General features: G+C 41.7%; 1 protein-coding gene across 1 annotated transcript; it reads left to right on the top strand.

The window, feature by feature from the left end:
• Positions 1-16,640: 16,640 nt before the first annotated feature.
• Positions 16,641-17,099, top strand: GTSF1L (gametocyte specific factor 1 like). Its single transcript, XM_037811704.1, has 2 exons — positions 16,641-16,916; positions 16,992-17,099. Exons 1-2 carry the CDS (start codon positions 16,641-16,643, stop codon positions 17,097-17,099), a joined length of 384 nt encoding a protein of 127 aa, XP_037667632.1.
• The last annotated feature ends 7,158 nt before the right edge of the window (positions 17,100-24,257 follow it).

Genomic DNA, 24,257 nt, shown 5'->3' with positions numbered 1-24,257 from the left:
CTCCAATTTCACTTTGTTTTCAACAAGAGAATGATGCCAATGGTAATTTTCACCATAGTTAACATATGCTTCTCAGCTGGTCCCTGCACTCAACCAGACGACACTGGCCCCACACCTGCCCAGTGCTTCCCCACGGCTCACTCTTTACCCAGGCTGTGCCCTCTGCCCAGGTGCCTGCCCCACACTCATTCACATTGAGATTCACATTAATTGATATCTATCGTATACAGGGAACTATACGAGACACTTTGGGTTCCTCGTTACACTTGATTCTCTTTGCGGGGCAGACATTATTGCCCCATTCTGCAAACGAAAGGATTGAGAACCTGAAGGGACTGGCCCAGGTCCAGCCACCCTCCCCCTTTCTCGTTCAGTGAGCTCCTTCTCACCTCAGGGCCTTTGCACATGAAGATTCTTCTGCCTGAAACACTCTTCCCCTGACTCTTCATCTAGTTAACTCCTACTCATCTGGCAGATCACAATCCAAGCATAATTTCCTAAAGGAAGAATCCTTCACACACACACACACAAGTACCTGCAGCTCCTCTTCACTCACATGGCAACCTATATTCCATCCCCATCAAAGCAGCTATTACAATTTTTAACCTCATATCTGTGGGATTATTTGCTATTATCTGTCTCCCTCAAAAAGCATGAGCTCCAGGAGGGCAGGGGTGGTGTCTGTCCTGTCCACCACTGTAACCCCACATCTAGAATGGAAATATAGTAAGGGTTTAGGTACTACGTATTGAATGGATAATGGATGAATTGAGAATGGTGGAAAGATGATGGATGGTGGATGGAGAGTGATGAATGAATGTATGGATGGTGGATAATGGATAGATGACAGATGGATAGTGGATGGTGACTGTTGGTGGATGGATGATGGATGGTGATACATGGATGGTAGATGGATGGTGGATGGGTGGATTAGTGACAGATGGAGGTGGATGAATGAGTGATGAATGGTGAGTGGATGGATGGATGGGTGGATGGATGGATGGATACAGATGGATACATGGATACATGGATGAAAAATCCTAAAAAGCTTTTAACCCATCCAGGTAAGAGGTGAAACCAAAATGGGAGCCCAGGCACTGTGACTGTCAATTGCACTTACTCTGCAGATGATAGTCCTCTGTCTTCCCCCTGCCCTGCACGCATGCACGCGCACGCGCGCACACACACACACACACACACACACACACACACGACTCCCCAACTTTGATCCTGGGAGGCTGTGCCTACCTCCCTAGAGCAGTGTTCTCAAAACTCCCAGGGCATAACCGTGCTCTCCAACCCCCCACACCTCCCACCCCACACACTGAGCTTGTCAGCAATTCAGACCCACACTAGAGCCCAGCTTCAGAGATACAGAGTTTTGGGATCCAGGAGGGCCCCATACTCTACATTGTTAACAAGTACCCAGCTAATTCTGAAGGGAGTGGGGGAGGTTCCAGACCACCCTTTGAGGATCCATAGACTAGGGTGAGTCCAGATGAATCTGAACCCCTGGAGTGAGCCACGCTGCTCTCTATCCAACCGTTGGCTCTTCGGAGAAGCTTTGGGGGATGCCAGAAGCTGGGACTGTGCTGCCCTCTGGTGGTGAGTGGCGGCGCTGCAGCTTCTGGGCTCCCCGAAGGACACCTGCCGCTGGGCCTCAGGCCCAGCCAGTGACTTCCACGTTGCCCGCGGGACCTGGGGGCCAGAGCTCCTGGGTTCCAGTCCAGTCCCTGGTCCTCCTCTATCCTCTCCAAGATGTGTTTCCTTTTCATAATAGAACACAGTGTTTCCAAAACTCCAATTCTTTGGCTATCACCTTAACCATTCTGAACAATTCATCTTCTTTTCTCTACATGAATTTATGTAAAATAATTTATTTAAAAGAGAAACTTGAATATCTACAGTATATTGAAAACATTTTTCACTTGCTATAAATGGAGAAGGGGGGTGCAGAGGAGTAAATAAAAACAAAACAAATAATGAAAACAAAAGAGTTTACCAAAACTTGAAAAAAAATATATATATATCATTTGCAAACATAAAACAATGGCTTACCCAGGTAAAACGATAACAAAAAGCAAGGACATGGTTGCTTTAAAGCCAGAACAGTGGTTTTCTCTGGAAAAGGAGGGTTATCACTGGGAAGGGCTGGTGGGGGCCCTGGAAGGACAGCTCCCCTTCCTAACCTGGGAAGTGGCTACAAACATTTGTCAGTTTCTGCAAATGAGTTTTATGCACTTTTCTCTGTATTTTATATCCCATTATAAAAATGTTATGAAAATTAAAAATCAAGTAAAACGCAAGTAATTTACAAAATGCACACCTGAAATAAAGGACGTGCTAAGCAGCAGCAGGTGAAGGGTGACACAGCTGCTGGGCTCTGGGGTGCTGGGGAAGGGCCTTTGCCCCTGATAGGGCAGCTGGGCAGAGCCAGGAGCCCCACCTGGTAAACGCCCCTGAAACAGGCTGGTCATCAAGGGGCCTCCCAGGCCAACACCCACCCCCCACTTCCCACCCTCCTAACCTACTCCCCAGAATCAAAACACAAAGCTCAGATTGGCTCTGTGTGGGGAGTGCCCTGCGGTACAAACAGTGTGAACCACTCTTGGGGGAGAGCTGGCACCCCAGTCACCAGGAGATTGGGGAATGTCAGGCACTGGAGACACTGGCAGGTGATTTACTGCCCTCATCCATTCTCGTTGGTTGACCCTTGACCACACCACTTGTCCCTGGTGATTAAACCAAACCTGTAACTGTCAGAGTAAAAACTGAGTATTTTTCACCATCGAATATTCACTCATATATCTCTGGTGGGGCACACGCCAAGTTTTAGGACATGCTAGGAGCATCTGCCCCCTCCCAGGGCTACTCTGCAGACACACACACCACAGCCGGACTACCGCAAAGCACTGAGCTTTGTGCAAAGGAGCATGGCTGAATCTAAGAACTTCCTCCTCCAGGAAACCACAGGGGGTGGGCTCATTCCTGGGAATGCCAAGGCATAGAGAGCTAAAGGTACATCCCCGTGTTTTTCATTTAATCCTCACAGCCACCCTGCTGAGGGGCCACTGGGGAAACTGAGGCTGGCCCAAGCACAGACCATTCTCTCTGCACAGCTTCCTGTAGAGACCACAAGGTCATTCCTCACTCCACCCCCTATGCCACCCCCTCCTCCTGCAAAACTGAGCAGTGAGGCACCTCAGATGCACGGAGGGTGGCACAGAGGTTCCAAAGAAGGGGTCAAGTCTGAGGAATGAGGATGGATTCGTTTTTCCTTAAGAAATGAGAAAAGGACCTTACAGTGGAATTTTCTGAAATATGTTCCACAGAAAACCAGCTGCTAGAGGCAGTGATCGATGCTGAGGAGAGAAGATTACACTCAGGAAGCCCCGAGTGAAGGGCAGGCGCCTGGTGCGTTCACCTCAGGACCCTTTGGGTTCATGCTAACATGTGCTATGAAATCCCAGGGAGGACATACGAGGCCACATTCCCACAGCAGCTCGGAGGACTCAAGTTCCAAGGAATTCCAGCTTGGAAAACTAAGCTTAGTTTAATAAATACATATCAGCCTTTATTCCCTGCAACCAGAAAAGACATTAATTCAAACGTCGAAAGGAAGTAACTGAAATGGATGCTGTTCTGGCCACGAAGCAAACCTCAGAGATACTAAAAAGCAGTTTTTCCCAGGCCACATTATCTGTCCACAATACAGTTAAAAATGGAAATTAAAGGCAAGAGGCAGATGAAAAAAATCAATGTACTTGGAAATTTATTCCTAAATAACTTGAATCAAGGAAGGGAACAAAATTGTAATTACTATATGGACCATTCAGAAAACGATGACAACCAGGACTCCGTGTCGCAAAACTTACGGAATATAACCAAGGCACTTCTCATAGCTCTAAATGTTTTTGTTATTAAACAAGGAAGACTGGAAATAAATGAAACATCCAACTCAAGAAGGTAGAAAATGAGCAACAAGATAAACCAGGGGAGAGAATTAAAAGTAAAGGTAAAAATTACTGAAATAGAAAACATAAAAATCAGTAGAAGTGATAAATCTAAGACTCGGCTACTTGTAAATACCTGTAAAACATCCAGACTTGCAGCAAGCCTAATGAAGGGAGGGGGTGGGAAGCAAGTGCGCAGGAAAGGACACAAAAACACAGCATTACAAAAGTAAAATGAGATTTAATCAAAGATACAGAGGATAGTTGTCCAATTAAAAGAGAATACTAAATACATTTGGTACACTAATTTTCATGGTGAGTTCATGAAATGGATGCTTTTCTAGAAAATGGGAATTGCTAAGAGAAATAGAAAACCATAGTATCTGTTTTAAAACTGACATGGAACTATTTCCAAAAAAAGAGCACAGGCTAGAGAGTTTAGTAGCGAAGTTCTTCCAGACTTCCAAAGAATGTTTCTATGCTATTTAAAGTATCCAGTGGGTGCAGATTCTGGGTCCTGATCTTAAAACAACTGGCAATGAGTGTGCTGGGTTGTATATATTATGTCCCCCAGAAAAAACCATATTCTTTAATGCAATCTTGTGGGGGCAGACATATTAGTGTTGATTAGGTTGGAACCTTTTGATTGAGTGTTTCCATGGAGATGTGAGTCAGTCAACTGTGGGCAATTCCTTTGATTGGATAATTTCCATGGAAATGTTACCCCACCTATTCAGGGTGGGTCTGAATTAAATCACTGGAGCCATATAAAGAGTTCACAGACAGAAGGAGCTCAAATACATACATACATACATACATACATACATACATACATACATACATAAATAATCCAGAAAACAGAAAAGGATAGAAAGCATTCCAACTGATTTTACAAATCTAGAACAGAAGTGACACAAAAACCTGGCAAACATAACCAAAACTTCACCAATTCTGGTGTTTAATAAGAATCAGGTGATCCATGTACACACTATGGTTTGAGAAGTGCATGCTGACATCATGCCATGGAGAGTTTTCAAAGCCAGGCTTCCAAATCAAAGGGATGGAAGCAGGAGCCCAATTGGGCAGGGACCAGAAGAGCCCCTGAGCAAGGAGTGGCCCGTGGAGAAGGACAGCATGGAGAGGTCCTGGCCACAGCTCAAGTCCTCGCAGGAGCCTCCTGTGCGGTCCTGCACCTGTCTGCTGGGCATGGCAGGGACAGTCCAGGAGCCAGAATCGAAGTGGACACCCCCATCCTAGTTACACACATATGCAGATGCTATGGATGTCCCTGGGGCACATGGAGCAGGGCTAACACTGTTGGACAAAAGGTAGGGGGAGGCAGGCGTGGCACAGTGTCAGAAACCTAACAACAGAACTTCTGGGGAGGTTGTGAGCTCCCCATCATGGTACAACCACCTCAGGGATGCTCCACAGGGGACACCTGCACTGGGAGACAAGCTGGCCCTGATGCCACCAGACGCCTCTCCAAGCCTGAAGAATCCAGATCCACAATGACTCTTATCCTTAATGGCTCCATCCCATCCCATAGTGGTCATTGCTGGTTCCGCTGACCAGGACCCATGGTTTTTTATTTTCAGCAAACATTGTTTCTGCACCCTCTGCGATCTCCTCCTCCGTGCCTGCATTACCCTCTTCCGGCAGCACCTCTTGAGATGGGGGTTCATGTGGGAGGGTAGTGAGAGGGGAGCAGATCTGATTTTGTTCATGTAAGGGTCATGTAAATGCAGGCAGGCCCGAAAAGGGCTGCCCAGACAAGTGGGTCTGCATCCTCGCTCCTCTCGTTGCCATGGTGAGCGACCTGTCGGGTCCCAGGCTCGGAGCAGATGCTGGGAGAAGGGCTACAGGCTTGAGGACCATTCAAGAAGCCTGTTAGAAGCACAGACAACCGCTGCCTTTCCCCTCCACTCATAATGGACTAAATGCTGCCCCTTACTAATGGGTCCTTGGCCGCAAAGAAACCTGCAGCAGCTAATGCCTTCTTTCTCAGTACATGGTTTTCAATGATGGATAAAGTGCTTTCCTTGTGATCTCCATAATCCATATGCAGATTTAGAGGCCTGAATCATCTGAGCCTGGGCCACCCCCGGTCACACAAGCATGGCACAAGCTCTGGGCCTGGGATAAAAACAGCAGTGTCAGCGTCATCAATAAACACCATGCCAGGCTTTGGGAGCAGGTAAAATAGACAATGAAACACCTGTGAACTCCCATTAGTGCTAATGTCAAAATCCCTCCAATTCTGGGCTGCAGGCTTTGGCAAAAATGGACACTCTGTCACATAAATGGTAGAAACGCACTGTCAACAGAGTGTACCAGGAGACACGCCTGGGCAGAGGGTGGGGATTCAGTGGACATGATGCCTGGGGCCTCTGATTCTTCACAGGAGACAGCTTGGTTGGAGGCATGAGAATTCTCCCAGTCTAGGGTTGAGCAGTCCCAGGTGAGCATTAACCAAGCCCATTATTCCCCCAGTGACCTGGACTTTGGGTTTTCTCCTTTGGAGAGGAGGGACTGTGTTCTGTAGTGTGAAGAAAAGACAAATGAATACTTGCTGATGAGAGGGGCAGCCTGGGGAGTCTTTTTTTTTACATTTTTATTGTTTTCTTTAATTGAGATATATTCGCATACCATAAAATCATCCAAAGTGTACAATCAGTCATTCACAGTACCATCATATAGTTGTGCATTCATCACCACAATCAATTTTTGAACATGTTCATTACTCCAAAAAAAGAAATAAGAATAAAAATTAAAGTAAAACAGAATACCCAAAACATCCCACCCCTTCCATCCCCCCTATTATGCATTTACTTTTTAATCCTCATTTTTCTACTCATCTGTCCATACACTGGATAAAGGGAGTAGGAGCCACAGGTTTTCATAATCACACAGTCACACCATATAAGCTATATAGTTATACAACCATCTTCAAGAATCAAGGCTACTGGGTTACAGTTCAACAGTTTCAGGTATTTCCTTCTAGCTATTCCAATACACTAAAACTTAAAAGTGATATCTATATAATGTGTAAGAATGACCTCCAGAGTGACCTCTCAACTCCATTAGAAATTTCTCTGCCCCTGAAACTTGACTTTATTTCATTTCTCTTCCCCCTTTTGGTCAGGAAGGCTTTTTCAATCCCACGATGCAGGGTCCAGGCTCATCTCCGGGAGTCATATCCAGCCTGGAGACGTCTTTAGGACTCTTGACAAGGTTTCCATTCTCCTCCTCTGGACACATGGTAGATGTACCTCCCCAACCCCTGAAGTTGGCTGTGCCCACAGGACTTGCTTTGGACAACAAAATGTCAGTGGAAATGACATCTACCATTTCCTGGTGGAAGCTTTAAAAGCCAGGACACAAAGGAAGCCCTGGTCAGCAAATCCCCACTCCCCTCCCCACTCAACAAACTGCTTTGACTGAAATGGGAATGAGACATTGGCCTTTGTAGTGTTAAGCCACTGAGGTTTGGGAGCTGTATGTTGCTGCAGCCTAACCTTTCCTATCCTGACTGGCACATCTGACATAATTTCACGGCAGGGTTGTGAAAGCTGCCTTTTCTAGCATCCTTCATCTAACTCCTGGGTTTCCATGACAACCTCTTACAGACACCAGTGAGTGTCCTCTTGCTCCACTGTCCATGGGGCACATGAGAGTAATAAGGCATCACTGATGCAAGGTCGCAGTGCAGCCGTGCAACAACATGGACCAAGGTGAGGGAGAGGCAGAGGACCAGGGCCAGGTTGAGAGAGAAAAAGTGCCATTCATAATGGCAAAAAAAGGGAAGGAAAAACCATACAACTCCCAGGATTCAATTTAACAAACATGTGCAAGATCAATATGAAGAAAAGTACAAAACTTACCAGAAAGACTTCAACACCACAGTTGACACCTAAGTGGAAGCTTAGTAAATAGAAGGCACTGTTTGTGCACACACACACACACACACATATACACCTTGTTTACATATATACATACCTTGGCTAATGTCACACAGTTGAAAAGTGGTAGGAAGGAAGATTCAAATCCAGAGAGTCTGCATTTTAACCTCCAGTGAATTAAGTTAAGGAATGGAAAGGTCTTGACAAATTGATTGTAAAATTCATTAAGAACAGGGATTCGGCAAATTTTTTCTGTCAAGGGCCAGATAGTAAATATTTGAGGCTTTGCAGGCCACGTGGAATTTGCTGCAACTACTCAACTCTAGTGCAAAAGCAGCCACAGACAATGTGCAAACAAATGGCCATGGCTGTGTTCTCATAAAATCTGATTTACAAAAACAGAGGACAGGCTGGATTTGGCCCATGGGCCATAGTTCACTGACACCTGATCTATAAGAATAAATTCTTAAGGGTGGTTGAGACTTTTTCGGGAAAAAAAAAAATGAGTTGGGACTAGGCTATCAGATATGAGAACATAATATAAAGCTAACACAATTAATTATTTGGAAAAGCATTATATTTATAAATTAATTTAGGATGACTATATACTTTATAAAATTAAATTAAGGAAGAAATTTATACTTATTTCTGACATTGAGTTTTTCCATTCAAGAACAGGGTATTTCTCTGCGGTCACTTGGATCTTGAGAGCGAGCATAATGGTGGGAAACTCAAGGCCAATTTATAGACACAAACCTATAACTAGAGGGGTAAGCAGAATATCAGAGGGCCAGGGCCACTTATGCCCTGAGGCTATGTCAATGATCTACACTTGGACCTTGGTTCAGCCTTGTGTGGAGCAAGAGGGACAACAGTTAGCAGGGCCCATGCCAGGTGAGGAAGCTTGCAGGAGCCCATCCCATGTTAATCTGGAACACCAAAGGCTACATCTTCAGGAAAGTATGGCCTAGATCTAAACCCTTCCCCTCACCCCAAATAGACCATGAAGGGCTACACTGGCCCTCAGCAGAGCAGGTGGATTAGGGAAGACATCCCTGGACACTGTGGCCACAGACCAGCCCTCATGCCAATTTGCACCCAGTGGACAAAACTGGGCTCAGACAAGGAAGCCAAGAACTTGGTTTCAGCTAATCTCTGACTACAGCACTCCTGGTGCTAACAAAGCCTCTCTGAAGGAAGTCACATCTATCCGGGGCTTTGGGAAATCCCACAAGCAAGTTTTCAAGGACAATAAATAGCAAGCTATCAAAGACAACCAGAACACAAAGGAATAGAGCACATCAATGAAAACAGGCAAAAAGAGACCCATGCAGATTTCAGACACTGAAAATATCAGACACAGATTTTTAAACAACTTGGCTTACCATGCTTAAAGAAATAATGACAGATTTTAAATGCCTGTGAGGAACAAAGAACTATGGAAAATGATGCAGCAGTTTTGAAAAAGAACCAAAACCTCTAGACAAGCAAAATATGAAAATCAAAATTAAGGACCAATGAGCCTCAACAACAAAAAGACAACCCAATTTAACCCAATGGGTAAAGGAAAGGAATAGATGTTTCTTCAAAGACAATACATAAATGGCCAATAGGAAAATGGAAAGATGCTCAACATCATTAGTCATTAGGGAAATGCAAATCAAAATAACAATAAGATACCACTTCACACCCACAAGAATGGCTATTAGCAGAAAAATTGAAACAACAAATGTTGGCAAGGATGTGACCCTTGTGTGTTGCTGGTGGGAATGTAAAATGGTGCAACTGCTATAGAAGATAGTTTGGTGGTTTGTGCCAGTTTGAAGCTGTTATGGGTGCCAGAAGAGCCATGATCTTTTAATCCAATCTTGTGGGTAGGACCTTTTGATTGGATGTTTCCAAGGAAATGTGACCCACCCAACTGTAGGTGAGACCTTTTGATTAAATTATTTCCATAGAGGTATGAGCCTGTCCTTTCAGGGTGGGTCTTGATTAGATCACTGGAGTCCTTTAAGAGAGCTCACAGAGAGAAGGTTGCTCGAGAAGCTGAGAGGGACATTTTGGAGAGAAGCTAAGACAGGTAATCCAGAATTTGCCCCTGGGAGAAGCTGAGAGCCGTCACAGATCCAGATGCTTGGAAACGCTTGGAGACGCTAAGAGATGTAGACAGAAGGATGTTTGGAAATCCTAGCTAAGAGATGAAGCCCAAAGTTTGCCCTGGAGAATCTAAGAGAGGACTCCCAGATGCTTAGAGAGAAATGTCCTGGGAGAACAAGCAAGGATGGACAGGAGTTGAGAGAGAGAAGCCAGGAGAGACAGAAGCCCAGAGACATTTTGGAGAAAGCCATTTTGAAACCAGAACCTGGGAGCAAAGGATCAGCAGACACCAGCCACGTGCCTTCCCAGCTGACAGAGGTGTTCCGGACAACATCAGCCTTTCTTTAGTGAAGGTATCCTCTTGTTGATGCCTTCATTTGGACACTTTTATGGACTTAAAACTGTAAATTTTTAACCTAATAAATCCCCTTTATAAAAGCCAATCCATTTCTGGCATTTTGCATAATGGCACCACTAGCAAATCAGAACATGGTTCCTCAACAAATTAAACATAGAATTACCATATGACTGAGCAATTCCACTCTTAGGTATACACCCCAAAGATTGAAAACAGACACTAAAAAAGATACTTGTATGGCAATGCTTATAACAGCATTGTCCACAATAGCCAAAAGCTGGAAATGACCCAAATGTCCATCAACAGATGAACGGATAACAAAACATAGAGTGGAATGTTATTCAGCTCTAAAAAGGAATGAAGTTCTGATAATGCTACAACATGGATGAATCTTGGACATTATGATACATGAAATACCAATACAAAAGGACAAGTATTATGTGATTTCACTTTTATGACATATCCAAAATAGGCAAAAATTCAAAGAGAAAGTAGAGTACAGGTTACTAGGAGAAGGGGAAATGGGGAGTTACTGCTTAATGGGTACAGAATTTCTGTTTGGGGTGATGAAAAACTTTTGGGAATAGTGGTGGTGGCTCTACAACATTGTGAATGTACTTAATGCCACTTAACTACATACCTAAAAACAGTTAAAATGACAAACTTACGTTATATATATTTTACCACAATAAAAAATTTTAATGGGCCTATTTGGCAACAGATTGGCAATAGCAAAAGAGAGAAATAGAGAACTAGAGGGTAGATCAGAAGAAATTATCCAGAATGAGGCACAAAGAGAAAAAGTACAGAAGAGAAGGAATGAGACACAGTCAGAAAACAGGAAGAAAGTTAATGGTGGGGTCTCAGGAAGAGAAGAGAAAGAAAGAATAAAAGGAGAAGCAATATTTGAAGAAATGGCTGAGAATTTTCCATAACCAATGAAAAACACTAATCCACAGATCCAAGAAGCCTAACAAATAAATTTAAAAGGCTAACTAAAAAGAAATTCATGCCTCAACACATAGGAAAACTGTAGAAAACCAAAGATAAAGAAAAAAAAATGTTAAAGCAGGCAGAAAAAGAGACAGATTACCTTCAAAAGAAGTTAGGTAACAGTGGACAGCTGAATTCTCAACAGCAACAATGGAAGCTCCAAGATATTGGACTCAGCTTCCAGAAGAAAGTGTGAAGAAAAAAATATAACTATATTGAGCAAATGTATCTTTTAAAAATAAGAATGAAATTAAGACATTTTCAGACAAACAAAACCAAAGAGGCTTTTAAGAGGAAAGACTAAAAGATAAACTTCAAGTAGAAGGAAAGTGATCTCACATGGGAGGTCTGAGATGCAAGAAAGAATAGAAAGCAAAGAGAGGAGCCAATATGAGAATGCATGTAAATATATATTGACAATATAAAATGACCCCTAGTGATAATGTCTAGTGAAGTTTTAAACAAGTCTTAAAATACAGGGAGGGAGAACCTAGAAGATGGCGGCTAGGTGAGACAGGGCTAAGGAACACCTCCGTGGAAAACACTAGATAAGGACCAGAGAGTGACCCAGAATACAGGTTACAGCGATGTGCCAACTGGATGAGATCTGCTAGTTCCCAGAGGCTGTATACTTGGTGAAACTGAGAGTCTGCATTCTGAAACGAGTGAGTAAGCTGGCTGAAAGTCCCGCAGCTGCGCGGCAATCCGGGGAAACCAGGGTTTGGCATCTGGAGACCAATGGGCTCTTTTAATTAAAAAAAAAAAAAAAGAAAGAGAAAGGGGGAAAAGCCAGGAGCGGCTGCAGGTGCGATCGGCTGCAGGTGCGATCATGGGAAACACGCAGTAAAACACAGCAAGAAGGGGCTGGGCCGGCCTCTTGGTGTCTGGCCTGGAAGATAGCCTGCTGCAGATATCCCTGGGGCCGGGGGAATGGAGCAGAGAGCCAGAAGCTGGAAGAATCCCCACGGCTAGCAGCTCGCTCCCGGGAGGGCTGGATAAACTCCTGCCTGGGGCCGTGCCCACAGCCCAGAGCCCCGCCAGTTGTCCCGGAGCTGGGAAGGAGGAACTGTGCGAGGAGAGGGGTGTGGAGACGCCCCATTCGGCCATTTTTGCATAAGGCTGAAAGCGAGCTGGCTCGGCCCGGCGGCCTGGGGCTTCCCTTGAGGGACGGCGTGCGCTGATGACGTAGCACAGCATTCCCTCGGCAAGGTCCTGGAGGATCGCGGCTGGGTGGGGGGACCTGCTCGGAGATCCCAGAGACACTACACCAAGTCCGGTGGTTTGTGGGACATCGAGAGAGAGGGGCTGGGGCTGAAGTGAAATGAAGGCTTGGACTCTTGCGGTGGCCTTGAACCTCCGGGAACTTGGGGGATTTGAATATTGAGGCTGTCCCTCCTCTCTGACCATCCGTACAAGCGCCCCGCATTCAGGGCAGACAGCTCCAGCAACACACCCAGGCTGAATTCTCCGGCTGGACCCCACAAGAATCGTTTCCCCATATAACGTGGGGACAAGGTGGAGAACTGACTTGAGGGGTATAGGTGACTCACAGACGCCATCTGCTGGTTAGTTAGAGAAAGTGTATGTCACCAAACAGTGTTTCTGAAAAATTAGATAGGTTTTTTTTTTTTTTTTACAAATTAAAAGAACCCTGTCAAGCAGAGCAAATGCCAAGAGGCCAAAAACAACAGAAAATCTCAATGCATATGATAAAACCAGACGATATGGAGAATCCAACTCCAAACACACAAATCAAGTTATCAGAAGAAACGAAATTCCTCGCAGAATTAATCAAAGAAACAAAATCGAGGAACGAAAGCACGGCAAACGATTTAAAGGACATCAAGAAGACCATGGCCCAGGATATAAGCTACATAAAGAAGACCCTAGAAGAGCATAAAGAAGACATTGCAAGGCTAAATTAAAAAAAATAGAAGATCTTATGGAAATTAAAGAAACTGTTGGCCAAATTAAAAAGACTCTGGATAGTCACAATACAAGACTAGAGAAAGCTGAACAACATCTCAGTGTCCTAGAAGTCCACAGAACAGAAAATGAAAGAACAAAAGAAAGAATGGAGAAAAAAATAAAAAAACATCGAAATGGATCTCAGGGAAATGATAGATAAAATAAAACGTCCAAACTTAAGACTCGTTGGTGTCTCAGAAGGGGAAGAGAAGGGTAAAGGTCTAGAAAGAGTATTCAAAGAAATTGTTGGGGAAAACTTCCCCAACCTTCTACACAATATAAATACACAAAGCATAAATGCCCAGCGAACTCCAAATAGAATAAATCCAAATAAACCCACCTCAAGACATATTCTGTTCAGACTCTCAAATACTGAAGAGAAGGAGCAAGTTCTGAAAGCAGCAAGAGAAAAGCAATTCACCACATACAAAGGAAACAACATAAGACTAAGTTGTGACTACTCAGTGGCCACTATGGAGGTGAGGAGGCAGTGGCATGACATATTTAAAATTCTGAGAGAGAAAAATTTCCAACCAAGAATACTTTATCCAGCAAAACTCTCCTTTAAATTCGAGGGAGAGCTTAAAATTTTCACAAACAAATCCTGAGAGACTTTGCCAAAAAAAGACCTGCCCTACTTCAGATTCTAAAAGGAACCCTACCAACAGAGAAACAACAGAAAGAAGAAAGAGATATAGAGAATTTTAACAGAAATATATAGTACCTTACATCCCAAATCACCAGGACACTCATTTTTCTCTAGTGATCACGGATCTTTCTCCAGAAGGGACCATAAGCTGGGACATAAAACAAGCCTCAAGAAATTAAGAAAAAAAAAAATTGAACATACTCAAAGCACATTCTCCAACCACAATGGAATACAAATAGAAGTCAATAATTTTTGAACTGTAACTCCACTATTTACTTCCTACATGATATAAATTACACAAACCCTAATGACAAATCAGTGGTTTTGAACTCAATGTAAAATATGTAATTTTATACAACTATATAAAGGTAGGGGAATGGAGGAGTATAGGAACATAGTTTATGTGTCCTATTGAAGTGGAGGTGGTATCAAAGAAAAACAAGATTGCTACGGATATAAGAGGTTAATTTTAACCCCCACAGCAAACACAAAGAAACTATCAGAGAGAGAATGTAACCATAGAGATGAATTGTAGAGTTCAGGTTAAGGGAAATGGGGGACAGTGCAATGGGGAGTTAAGAAATGAGGATGGAGTTGCTGTTTGAGGTGAAGGGAAATTTCTAGTAATGGATGGTGGGAAAGAGCATTACAACATTCTAAAGGTGATTAATCCCACTAATGGAAGGCTAGGGAGGGGGTGGAATGGGAAGATTCAGGCTGTATATATGTTCACACAACTAAAAAAAAAGACAGTCTAAATAGATGATTGAATGCCAAGGATGAACTTGGATGGAATTAGAGGATAGAGGACAGGTGGCTCAAAGGGACAAAGTTGAGACATAAGGTAAAGGAAATATAGAATCTAAGCTTTGTATCATTGTTGAACCTGTTGTACTTCTTAGCTGCGCTTAATGGGATTGCATAAAAGAATGTTCTTGTTCATGGGAAGTGTATACGTGAATTATAATGTATGTTCAAGGATGTGTGCAGCTAGCTCTCATATGCTCAGAAGACAGAGAAATAGATGATGGATGATAGATAGGGAGGGAGGGAGGGAAAGAAATAGCAATGTGACAGCATGTTAAAGTTGGTGGATTGAGCTATCGGGGGAGAGGGGTCAGGGTATGATGGAATTCTTTGTATGGGGTTAGTATTGTTTTTGCAACTGTTCCTATAACTTTGAATTTATTTCAAAATAAATTTAAAAAAAGAAGTATTTAGAGAGCAAATTTCATAGAATGTTATGGGTTACAGTTCCACAGTTTCAGTTATTTCTTTACTATGAAATATAACATATATGCAAAAGTGATAACTTTCAAAGTACGATTTAACAAGTAGTTATCCAGGAAATTTCAAACAATGTTATGGGTTATAGTACCATGGTTTCAGTTATTTCGTTATTGTGAAATATAACATATATGCAAAAGTGATGGCTTTCAAATTACAATTTAACAAGTAGCTATATAGCAAATTTCAAAGAATGTTATGGTTACAGTTCCACAATTTCAGTTCTTCTAGCTATTCTAATACCCTAGCAACTAAGAAAAATAAAATTATATATTTAGTATTCATAAAAAAAAAAATACAGGGAGAAGAGTAAATGAAGAAAAGTCCATGCATTTTTCCAAAAAGAGGGTGAAATTTTTAACTTTAAGCCTTAATAAGTTTTTTTGGAAGTTTTCATTTATAGAATAAACACTAATCAATTAAAAGACTCTATGCAAAATAAGGGAGAAAAGGGGAAAAAATAAACCAAAGAAAAGGTGAGAACACACAAAATAAGTTGGTAGATTTAAATTCAAATATATTTATATTTACATTAAATGTATATGGACTAGATTCTCCAGTTAAAAGGCAACATACATGGTGGTGATGATAGCACAACATTGTGAATGTAGTTAATACCACTGAAACGTATAATTGAAAGTGGTTAAAACGGAAATTTTTTATTTTATATATGTTACACAGTACTATTTAAAAAAAATCAATTGGGAAAAAAAGACAAAACACAGGGGAGGAATAGGGAGTTATTTCATTGCTTAACGGGTAGAGAGTTTCTGTTTGGCATGACAAACAAGTTTTGGAAATAGTAGCAATGGATGCATGACCTTGTGAATTTACTTAATGTCACTGAGTTGTACACTTAAAAATAGTTAAAATAGCTAATTTTATGCTATATGTATTTACCACAATAAATGATTAAAAAAAAAAAATACATGCCATGAACAATTTTAAATGGCAGCCTTCCCCAAAGCCCCACCCAAGCCGAGGACAACAGGTAGCCTCTTCCTGATGACTCAGCTGCTCATTGTGACCACGCCTGGCTGCTCCTCGAGGTCACACAGCATTGCCCTCAGAGTCAAGGGGGGCAGGCACACATCTTCTTCACCACCCTGCATGGCCTTGGGCTGCTGTGTTTTGGTTTTGGCTTGGGGGCTTTTTTGACTCTTGCATCTGTAGTTCTGCCTCATGCATCATTTGCTAACTCTGCCTGTTCTCTCTGCAACTGCTTCTGATAGCTCCTTGTCCCCCTTCTAATCTACCACCCCTCATCTCGGAGAACGGAGAATGTGAGTTGTTACGACCTTCACCAGGTTCCCAGGGCCAAGACTGGGCAGAGGACAGCCCCATACTTTCTACAAAAAGGCTTTTCCACCAGCAGCATCTCATTATTGACTCTGGACAGTGAGATACTTTGCTTCAAGCACCATTAATTGCTCATGGAGCCAGAAGCCTTAGAAATTTGCCCTTACAACCCTCACCACCGAATCCCGCTCAGCAGGTTTCAGTACCACCTGGCATCATGCAGGAGAAAGAACCCCAAGAAAGCCAAAAAGATGGCCAGTTGCAAGTACAACGCCTGCCACGTGGTCCCCATCAAAAAGCTGGAGGAGCATGAGGCTGCCTGTGCCAACAGAAGCACCGTGGAGGAGGAGGACACACTGAAACCTCTGAAAGTTCTTCCAAGTCCACAGCAGAATGGAAAACCCCCCCAGGTTTCCCCCAGGCTGCCGAGCCCCGATATCTGGAATGTCGACAGCGCTGACTGCTACCCCATGTTTGTCCTTAAGACTTTTGTCCCCCAAAAGCTTGTTTGTGAAAGCGACACAAGAGAGTCAGAGAGAGAGAACACGGCATCCCTGACCACCACCAAGAAGATCCTTAGACCAGGAGAGTAAACGGCCAGTGGGAGAGAGGAAACCCAGTATCTTGATTGCGTGGAAGGATGTGCAACAAACCAGAATAAAAGGCATACAAATTGAACGATGCTGGGGTGCGTTTTTTTCCCACCTAGCAGATTAGTAAAGTTCAAAAGGCTTAAGAACATTCTTCTGGCAAAGGTGGAGTAAAACAGGCATTTCCATAACGTTAGTGAGAATGCTGAGTTGGTACAATCTTCAAGGAGGTCAATTTGGCAATAGCTATAAAAATGATCGATGTGTGCTTGTTTCAATCAAGCAGTTCCACCTCTAGGAATATTCCTGACATGTGGAAAATGAGGTAAGCTCAAGGTTCTTTGTTGCAGTGCTATTTGTAGGCCCAAGAGGCCAAAGATGATCTAAATATCCATTAGGAGGACCTGGGTAAATGAATTATGGTGCAGCCATACAATGGAATAATCTGCCACAATGAAAAGAGTGAAGCAACTCTTTCTGTACTATATGGAGAGGATAAGACATTGTTTACCTTAGGAGTTAGCAAACTTTTTCTCTAAAGAGGCCAATAGTAAATATTTTAGGTTTTGCGGCCCATAGTCTCTACCTCAACTACTCAGCTCTGCCATTGTAGTACCAAAGCAGCCACTGCCAATATGTAAATGAATGAATGTGTGTTCCAATAAAAATGTACTTATAAGAACATGTGATGGGCTAGATTTGGCCTATGGACCATAGTTTGCCAATCAATGGTTTAATTGATCAAAGCCAAATCCAGAACAGTATATATATATGTGTGTGTGTGTGTATCTGTATATATATACACATACACACACACACACATATATATATATAATGCCACCATTTCTGTAGAGTTGTGGAAGAAAACATGTATTATGTGCTTGCCTTTGCATTAATTTCTCTTGAAGGATACTCTAGAACAGGGGTCTGCCCACAAAGGCTAAAATGTTTACTATGTGATCCCCTACATTAAAAGTTTGCTGACCTCTGCCCATGAAAAGACTATTGGTTGCCTCTAGGAAAGGGAACCAGGAGCTGCAGGACAGGGAGACTTTGTACTATACCCTGTAATGCCTTTTGATTGCTGAAACATGTGAGTCTATTGTAAGAAAATTAAAACACGTTCTTTTTAAAAATGGCAGATGGAAGATGTAAGTCTTTTGAAACCTGTCCAGGAGGAAATCTTAACTGCTATGGTTTGTTGTTGTTGCTGCTGTAGTTTTAAAATAATCATACCTTTGCCACACCTGGCCCCTTCAACTGTTTCTACAATATACTAAACAAACATTTCTTATTGGGAAAAAAAAGGGGGGGGATAGAGAGAAGTTCTGGGAGTTGACTTTAAGAAGTTCCATGGTTAATAAAGTGCATGAGCTAGGAAATTGCAATGTACGAAGCAGAGGAAATTAGAGAGTGATTTGGAGGGCATACACTTGTGAGTAAACTACAGACTGACATGACCAGGAAAAAAAGAAAAATTAATCTGATTCAGGGAATGAATGAAACAAAATTGGTCATGAGTTTATCATTGCTGAAGCTGGGTGATGGGTAAATTGGGGTTTGTTTTACCATTTTTTTCTACTTTAAAAAAATTATACTAAATGCAATGTGTATCCTGGATAGGATACTGGAACAGAAAAAGGACAAACTGGTGAAATCTGTTAACTGTATTGTTAATTGTATTATACTGGTGTTAATCTTTTGGTTTTGGTAAATGTAGCATGGTTATTTAAGATGTTTACATTAGGGTGAACCGGGGGAAAGGTAGAAGGAACTTGTACTATCTTTGCAAGTTTTCTGTAAATCTAAAACAATTTTAAAATAAAAAGGTTAAGTGAGCAAAGATAAACATGATGGAGAAAAGAACTGACTCAAGCCATACCACCTGGGTTTGAATCCTGGCTCTACCACTTATTGGCAGCTAGTCTTGGAGCAGTTAATTAACCTCTCTGTGATTCTTTCAGCATCCCCAAGATAGAAGTGATAATCTCATATGACTATGAAGAGGATTAAGAGTCTCACATGTAAGATTATTAGAACAGTGTCTAATACATAGGAAGCCCTCAATTAATGCCAACCATTAGTAGTAATAGTAAAGTGAAAACACAAAATGAAATGGTAGAAATCAATACAAAGATATCAATGATCATGTAAATGTAAAAGGATATAACTCATGTATTCAAAAAAATATTCAATTTAACTCACTAAATCAAATACATTTCCATTCTGACAACATCTTTAGGCCAAGAGAGTAAATACACGAAATGTGTGCCGTCATCTCCACCTCCCATGCACCCACAAACATGACCAATTTCATAGCACTGAGCCCGAACAATCCCTTCGGAATCCTCAACAGTGCCCCCGGCAGCCACTGCAAAGTGGGAAAAGTTGTCTCCACCTTGCCAGAGGCCCTGTGGACAGAGCTCCCACTGCACCCACTCAACCCACATAGCCTGAGGTGTTTTCTGGAAGAAAAAGGGAATAAAAAGGGGGTTTAAGAAAAACTCTGGATGTGATGAAAAGCGGAAAATTTTAGGTTGCATATATGTTACTAAAATAAAATTAAAAAAAAAAAAAGAAAAATCCTGTCTGGTGGTCTGGGCAAAAAAAGATCACGCAAGAGGATCGTGTGATCTACCTTCCTGGGATGGCTCTCGGCCCGCTGATCTCTCCCCTCCTTGGTCCTCACTTCCTGCCTGCCCCGTGCCTGCCTCCAGAGCTGCCAAACCGTAACAGGGACAACCATGAGAACACTCGTTAGGAGTGACAGTGACGCAGCAAGCTAATGCTGGGGTTGGCCCCAGTGATTGAATCACAAAGGAGAACCAGATATGGCCAGAGAAAAGGGGTCCCATGGCCTTGGGCAGCAGACAAGGTCTCCAATTGGCCTGTGAGTTCATGGCAAAGCGGGGGGCCTGGTGGCAAAGCCGCGTCCTGGGGCAGAGGAGGCTCTGGCATGGCCAAAGGAAGGAGGAAAGAAAGGGGAGTGAGGTTGGGGCCAGGTGCCCTGAAGATACTACTGTTAAGTTCTGGCCACAACACTGAGGGGCAAGTATGTTGGGTTTTTGTTTTTGTTTTTTTTTTTAATTTTAATCATTCTTTTATTGTGGAAAATAACACATATACATAGAAGTAATAACTTTCCAGGTGCAATTTGACAGGTAGTTAGAGAGCAAATTTCAAAGTATATTATGGGTTACAGTTCCACAGTTTCAGTTATTTCCTTACTGTTAAATACAACATATATGCTAAAAGGTAATAACTTTCAAAGTATGATTTAACAAATAGTTATATAGGAAATTTCCAAAAATTTTATGAGTTTCAGCACCATAGTTTCAGTTATTTCCTTATTGTGAAATATAACATATATACAAAAAGGTGTTAACTTTCAAATTACAATTTAACAAGTAGCTATAGAGCAAATTTCAAAGAATGCTATGAGTTACATTTCCACCATTTCAATTCTTTCCTTCTAGCTATTCTAGGACCCTAGCAACTAAGAAAAAGAAAATTATATACAGATTCAGTATTCATAATCCTTTGTTAAATCCCATCTTGTCTGTTGCTCCCCCTTCCTCTAGTTTAATCACTTTTCCAGTTTTCATGGATGTCTAGGCAGTGACCATCCCAACTTGTTCATGTTGAAAAGGGGTGTTGACATTATGGAGAAAAAGGAACACATTTCATTGATGTTCTTGAAGAGGCTATTGCCTCTGGGTTTTGGGACTCAGCTGGCTTAGGAGTTCTCTGGAGAATTTAAGTTTCTGAAGAATAAACTTAGGGAGTGAAAGTTTATAGAGTCTCAGGGACCGGGGCATTCTTTAGGGTATGGGGAACTACCGTTGACTTGGGCTTGCCATACTGTGACTATTTGGCATATCTAGCTGAAACTTGCACAGGAGTAACTTCCATGACAGCCTCTCAACACTATTTGAGTTCTCTTACCCACTGAAACGTTATTTTGTTGCCTTTCTTTTCCCCATTTTCGTCAAAAGCTATTTTCAACCCCTCTATGCCAGGGTCAGGCTCATTACCAGAACCTACATCCCACATTGCCAGGGAGACTCATTCACCTGGGGAGTCCTGTCCCATGTTGGGGGAAGGGTGATGAATTTATTTGCAGAATTGGGCTTCAAGAGAGAAAGTTCACATTTAAGCAACAAAAGAGGTTCTCTGGAGGTGACTCCTAGGGGTAATTTTAGGTGGGCTTAGCCTCCCCTTTACAACCGTAAATTTCACAACAGCAAGCCTCAAGATTGATGGCTTGATTTATAAAGTAGGGAGTTCCTAAGGAGACATAGTGTATGTTCTGTCCACGATAATCCATCCATATCTCACATTATCATCACTTAGTTGTACAATCCTCATCACTCCCATTTTAAACAATTCTCATGACCCAAAACACCACATAGCTCTTTTCAGTCCTTTGTTATTTGTCCCTAGTATTTGTGTGGTACTATTATGGTATTCCTATTAATTATAGTCCCTAGTATGCAATAGGTAGATTTTTCCCATATATCATTCTGTTGTCAACTCTAGGCACTAGTGTCATACCTTAGAAGTATATCATGCAAACACCTATCTATATTTGTAGTGCTGAGCTATGGGATATATGCCTTTAAACAACCCCTTTCAATCCTATTCACCTTCAATACAGCTCTGATACTTATAATCCCGTTAACAATCATCACCCCATCCATTCCCATACCTTTGAATTCACCCTCATTAACATATCTGAACATATTAGATTATCATTCCTCCTTCACTAGCTTCTATCTATCACTAGGTCCCCAATATTCTACATTATAAGACATTGATTTTACATTGTTCAGGGAGTTCATAGTACTGGTAACATACTATAGCTCTCCTTTTGTGTCTTACTTTATCTCACTTAGCATTGTATTTTCAAAGTTCATCCATGTAATCATATGTTTCAGGACCTTGTTCCTTCTTACTGCTGCATAGTATTCCACTGTATGTATATACCACATTTTGTTAATCAACTTGTCTGTTGAAGGACACTTGGATTATTTCCATCTCTTGGCAATTGTGAACAATGCTACTATGCACATCGTTTTACAAATGTCTGTTCATGTCCCTGCTTTCAGATCTTCTGGGTATATATCGAGAAGTGGAATTTCCAGATCATAGGGTGACTTGATATTTAACTTTCTGAGAAACCACCAAACTGTCTTCCCACCACAATGAATAAGAGTTCCAATTTCTCCACATCCTCTCCAGCATTTATTGTTTGCTGTTTGTTTAATGGTAGCCATTCTTACTGCAGTAAGATGGTATCTCATTGTGGTTTTGATTTGCATTCCCCTAATGGCTAGTGAATAGGAACATTTTTTCATGTGTTTTTTACTATTTGTATTTCCTCTTCAGAAAAATGCCTTTTCATATCTTTTGCCAATTTTATAATTGGTCTGTTTGTACTATTGTTGTTGAGTTGTAGGATTTCTTTATATATGCAGGATATCAGTCTCTTCTCAGACATATGGTTTACAAGTATTTTCTTCCATTAAGTTGGCTGCCTCTTCACCTTTTTGACAGTCTTTTGAGGCACAGAAGCTTTTGACTTTGAGGAGTTCTCATTTATCTATTTTTTCTTTTGTTGCTTGTGCTTTGGATGTAAGGCTTAAAAGGCTACCTTCTATTACTAGGTCCTGAATATGTTTCCCTATATTCTAAGAGTTTTATTGTGCTGTCTCATATTGAGGTCTTTGATCCACTTTGCGTTAATTTTTCTATAAGGTGTGAGGTAGGAGTCCTCCTTCATTCTTTTGGTTATGGATATCCAGGTCTCCCAGCCCCATTTATTGAAGAGACTGTTCTGTCCCAGTTCAGTGGATTTGGGGACCTTATAAAAAATCAATTGATCATAGATCTGGAAATCTATTTCCAAACTTTCAATTTGACTCCATTGATCACTATGTCTATCTTTGGGCCAATACCATGCTATTTTGACCACTGTGGCTTTATAGTAGGCTTCAAAGTCTGGAAGTGTAAGTCCTCCCACTTTGTTGTTCTTTTTTAGGGTATTTTTGGCAATTCAAGACCCCTTTCCCTTCCAAATAAATTTGATAACTAACTTTTGTAAGTTTGCAAAGTAGCTTGTTGGAATTTTGATTGGAATTGCACTGAATGTGTAAATCAGTTTGGACAGAATTAGTCTTGTATCCCAACAGTCTGCTGAATTTATTAGCTCAAGTAGCTTTGTCACCGATTTCTCCAGGATTTTCCAAATATAAGATCATGTCATCTGCAAATAATGACAGTTTTACTTCTTCCTTTCTAATTTGGATACTGTTTATTTCTTTGTCTTGGTGAATTGTGCTGGCTAGAACTTCCAGCACAATGTCGAATAATAGAGGTGACAGTGGGCATCCTTGTCTCGTTCCCGATCTTAGGAGAAGACTTCCAGCCCCTCACCATTGAGTACTATGCTGGCTGTGGGTTTTTCATATACACTCTTTATCATATTGAGGAAGTTTCCTTCAATTCCTACCTTTTGAAGTATTTCTTATCAAACAGAGATTTTGAATTTCGTCAAATCTTTTTCAGCATCTATCAAAATCATTTGATTTTACCCTTTAGATTTGTTAATGTGTTATATTACATTGATTGATTTTCTTATGTTGAACCAGCCTTGCATGCCAGGAATGAACCCCACTTGATCGTGGTGTACAATTCTTTTAACGTGCCTTTGGATTTAATTTGCAAGTATTTTGTTGAGAATTTTTGCATCTATATTCATTAGGGAGATTGGTCAATAGTTTTCCTTTTCTGTAGTATCTTTATCTGGTTTTGGTATCATAGTCATATTAGCTTCATAAAATGAGTTCTAGGTAGTGTTCTTTTTTCTTCAATTTTTCAAAAGAGTTCAAGCAGGAATGGTGTCAATTCTTTTTGGAAAGTTTGGTAAAATTCCCTTGTGACGCTATCTGGCCCTGGGCTTTTATTTGTAAGTACATTTTTGATGACTGATTGGATCTCTTTGCTTGTGATTGGTCTGTTGAGGTCTTCTGTTTCTTCTTGGGTCAGTCTAGGTTGCTCCTGTGTTTCCAGAAAACTGTCTAGTTTAAATTGTCTAGTTTGTTAGCATACAGTTCATAGTATCCTCTTATGATTTTTTTTTTTTATTTCTTCAGGATCTGT

This window comes from Choloepus didactylus, chromosome 19 (assembly GCF_015220235.1).
Source record: "Choloepus didactylus isolate mChoDid1 chromosome 19, mChoDid1.pri, whole genome shotgun sequence".
NCBI classification, from domain to species: Eukaryota; Metazoa; Chordata; class Mammalia; order Pilosa; family Megalonychidae; genus Choloepus; species Choloepus didactylus.
Note: the sequence above shows the minus strand (reverse complement) of the source record. Positions and strands in the feature narration are given on the sequence as shown.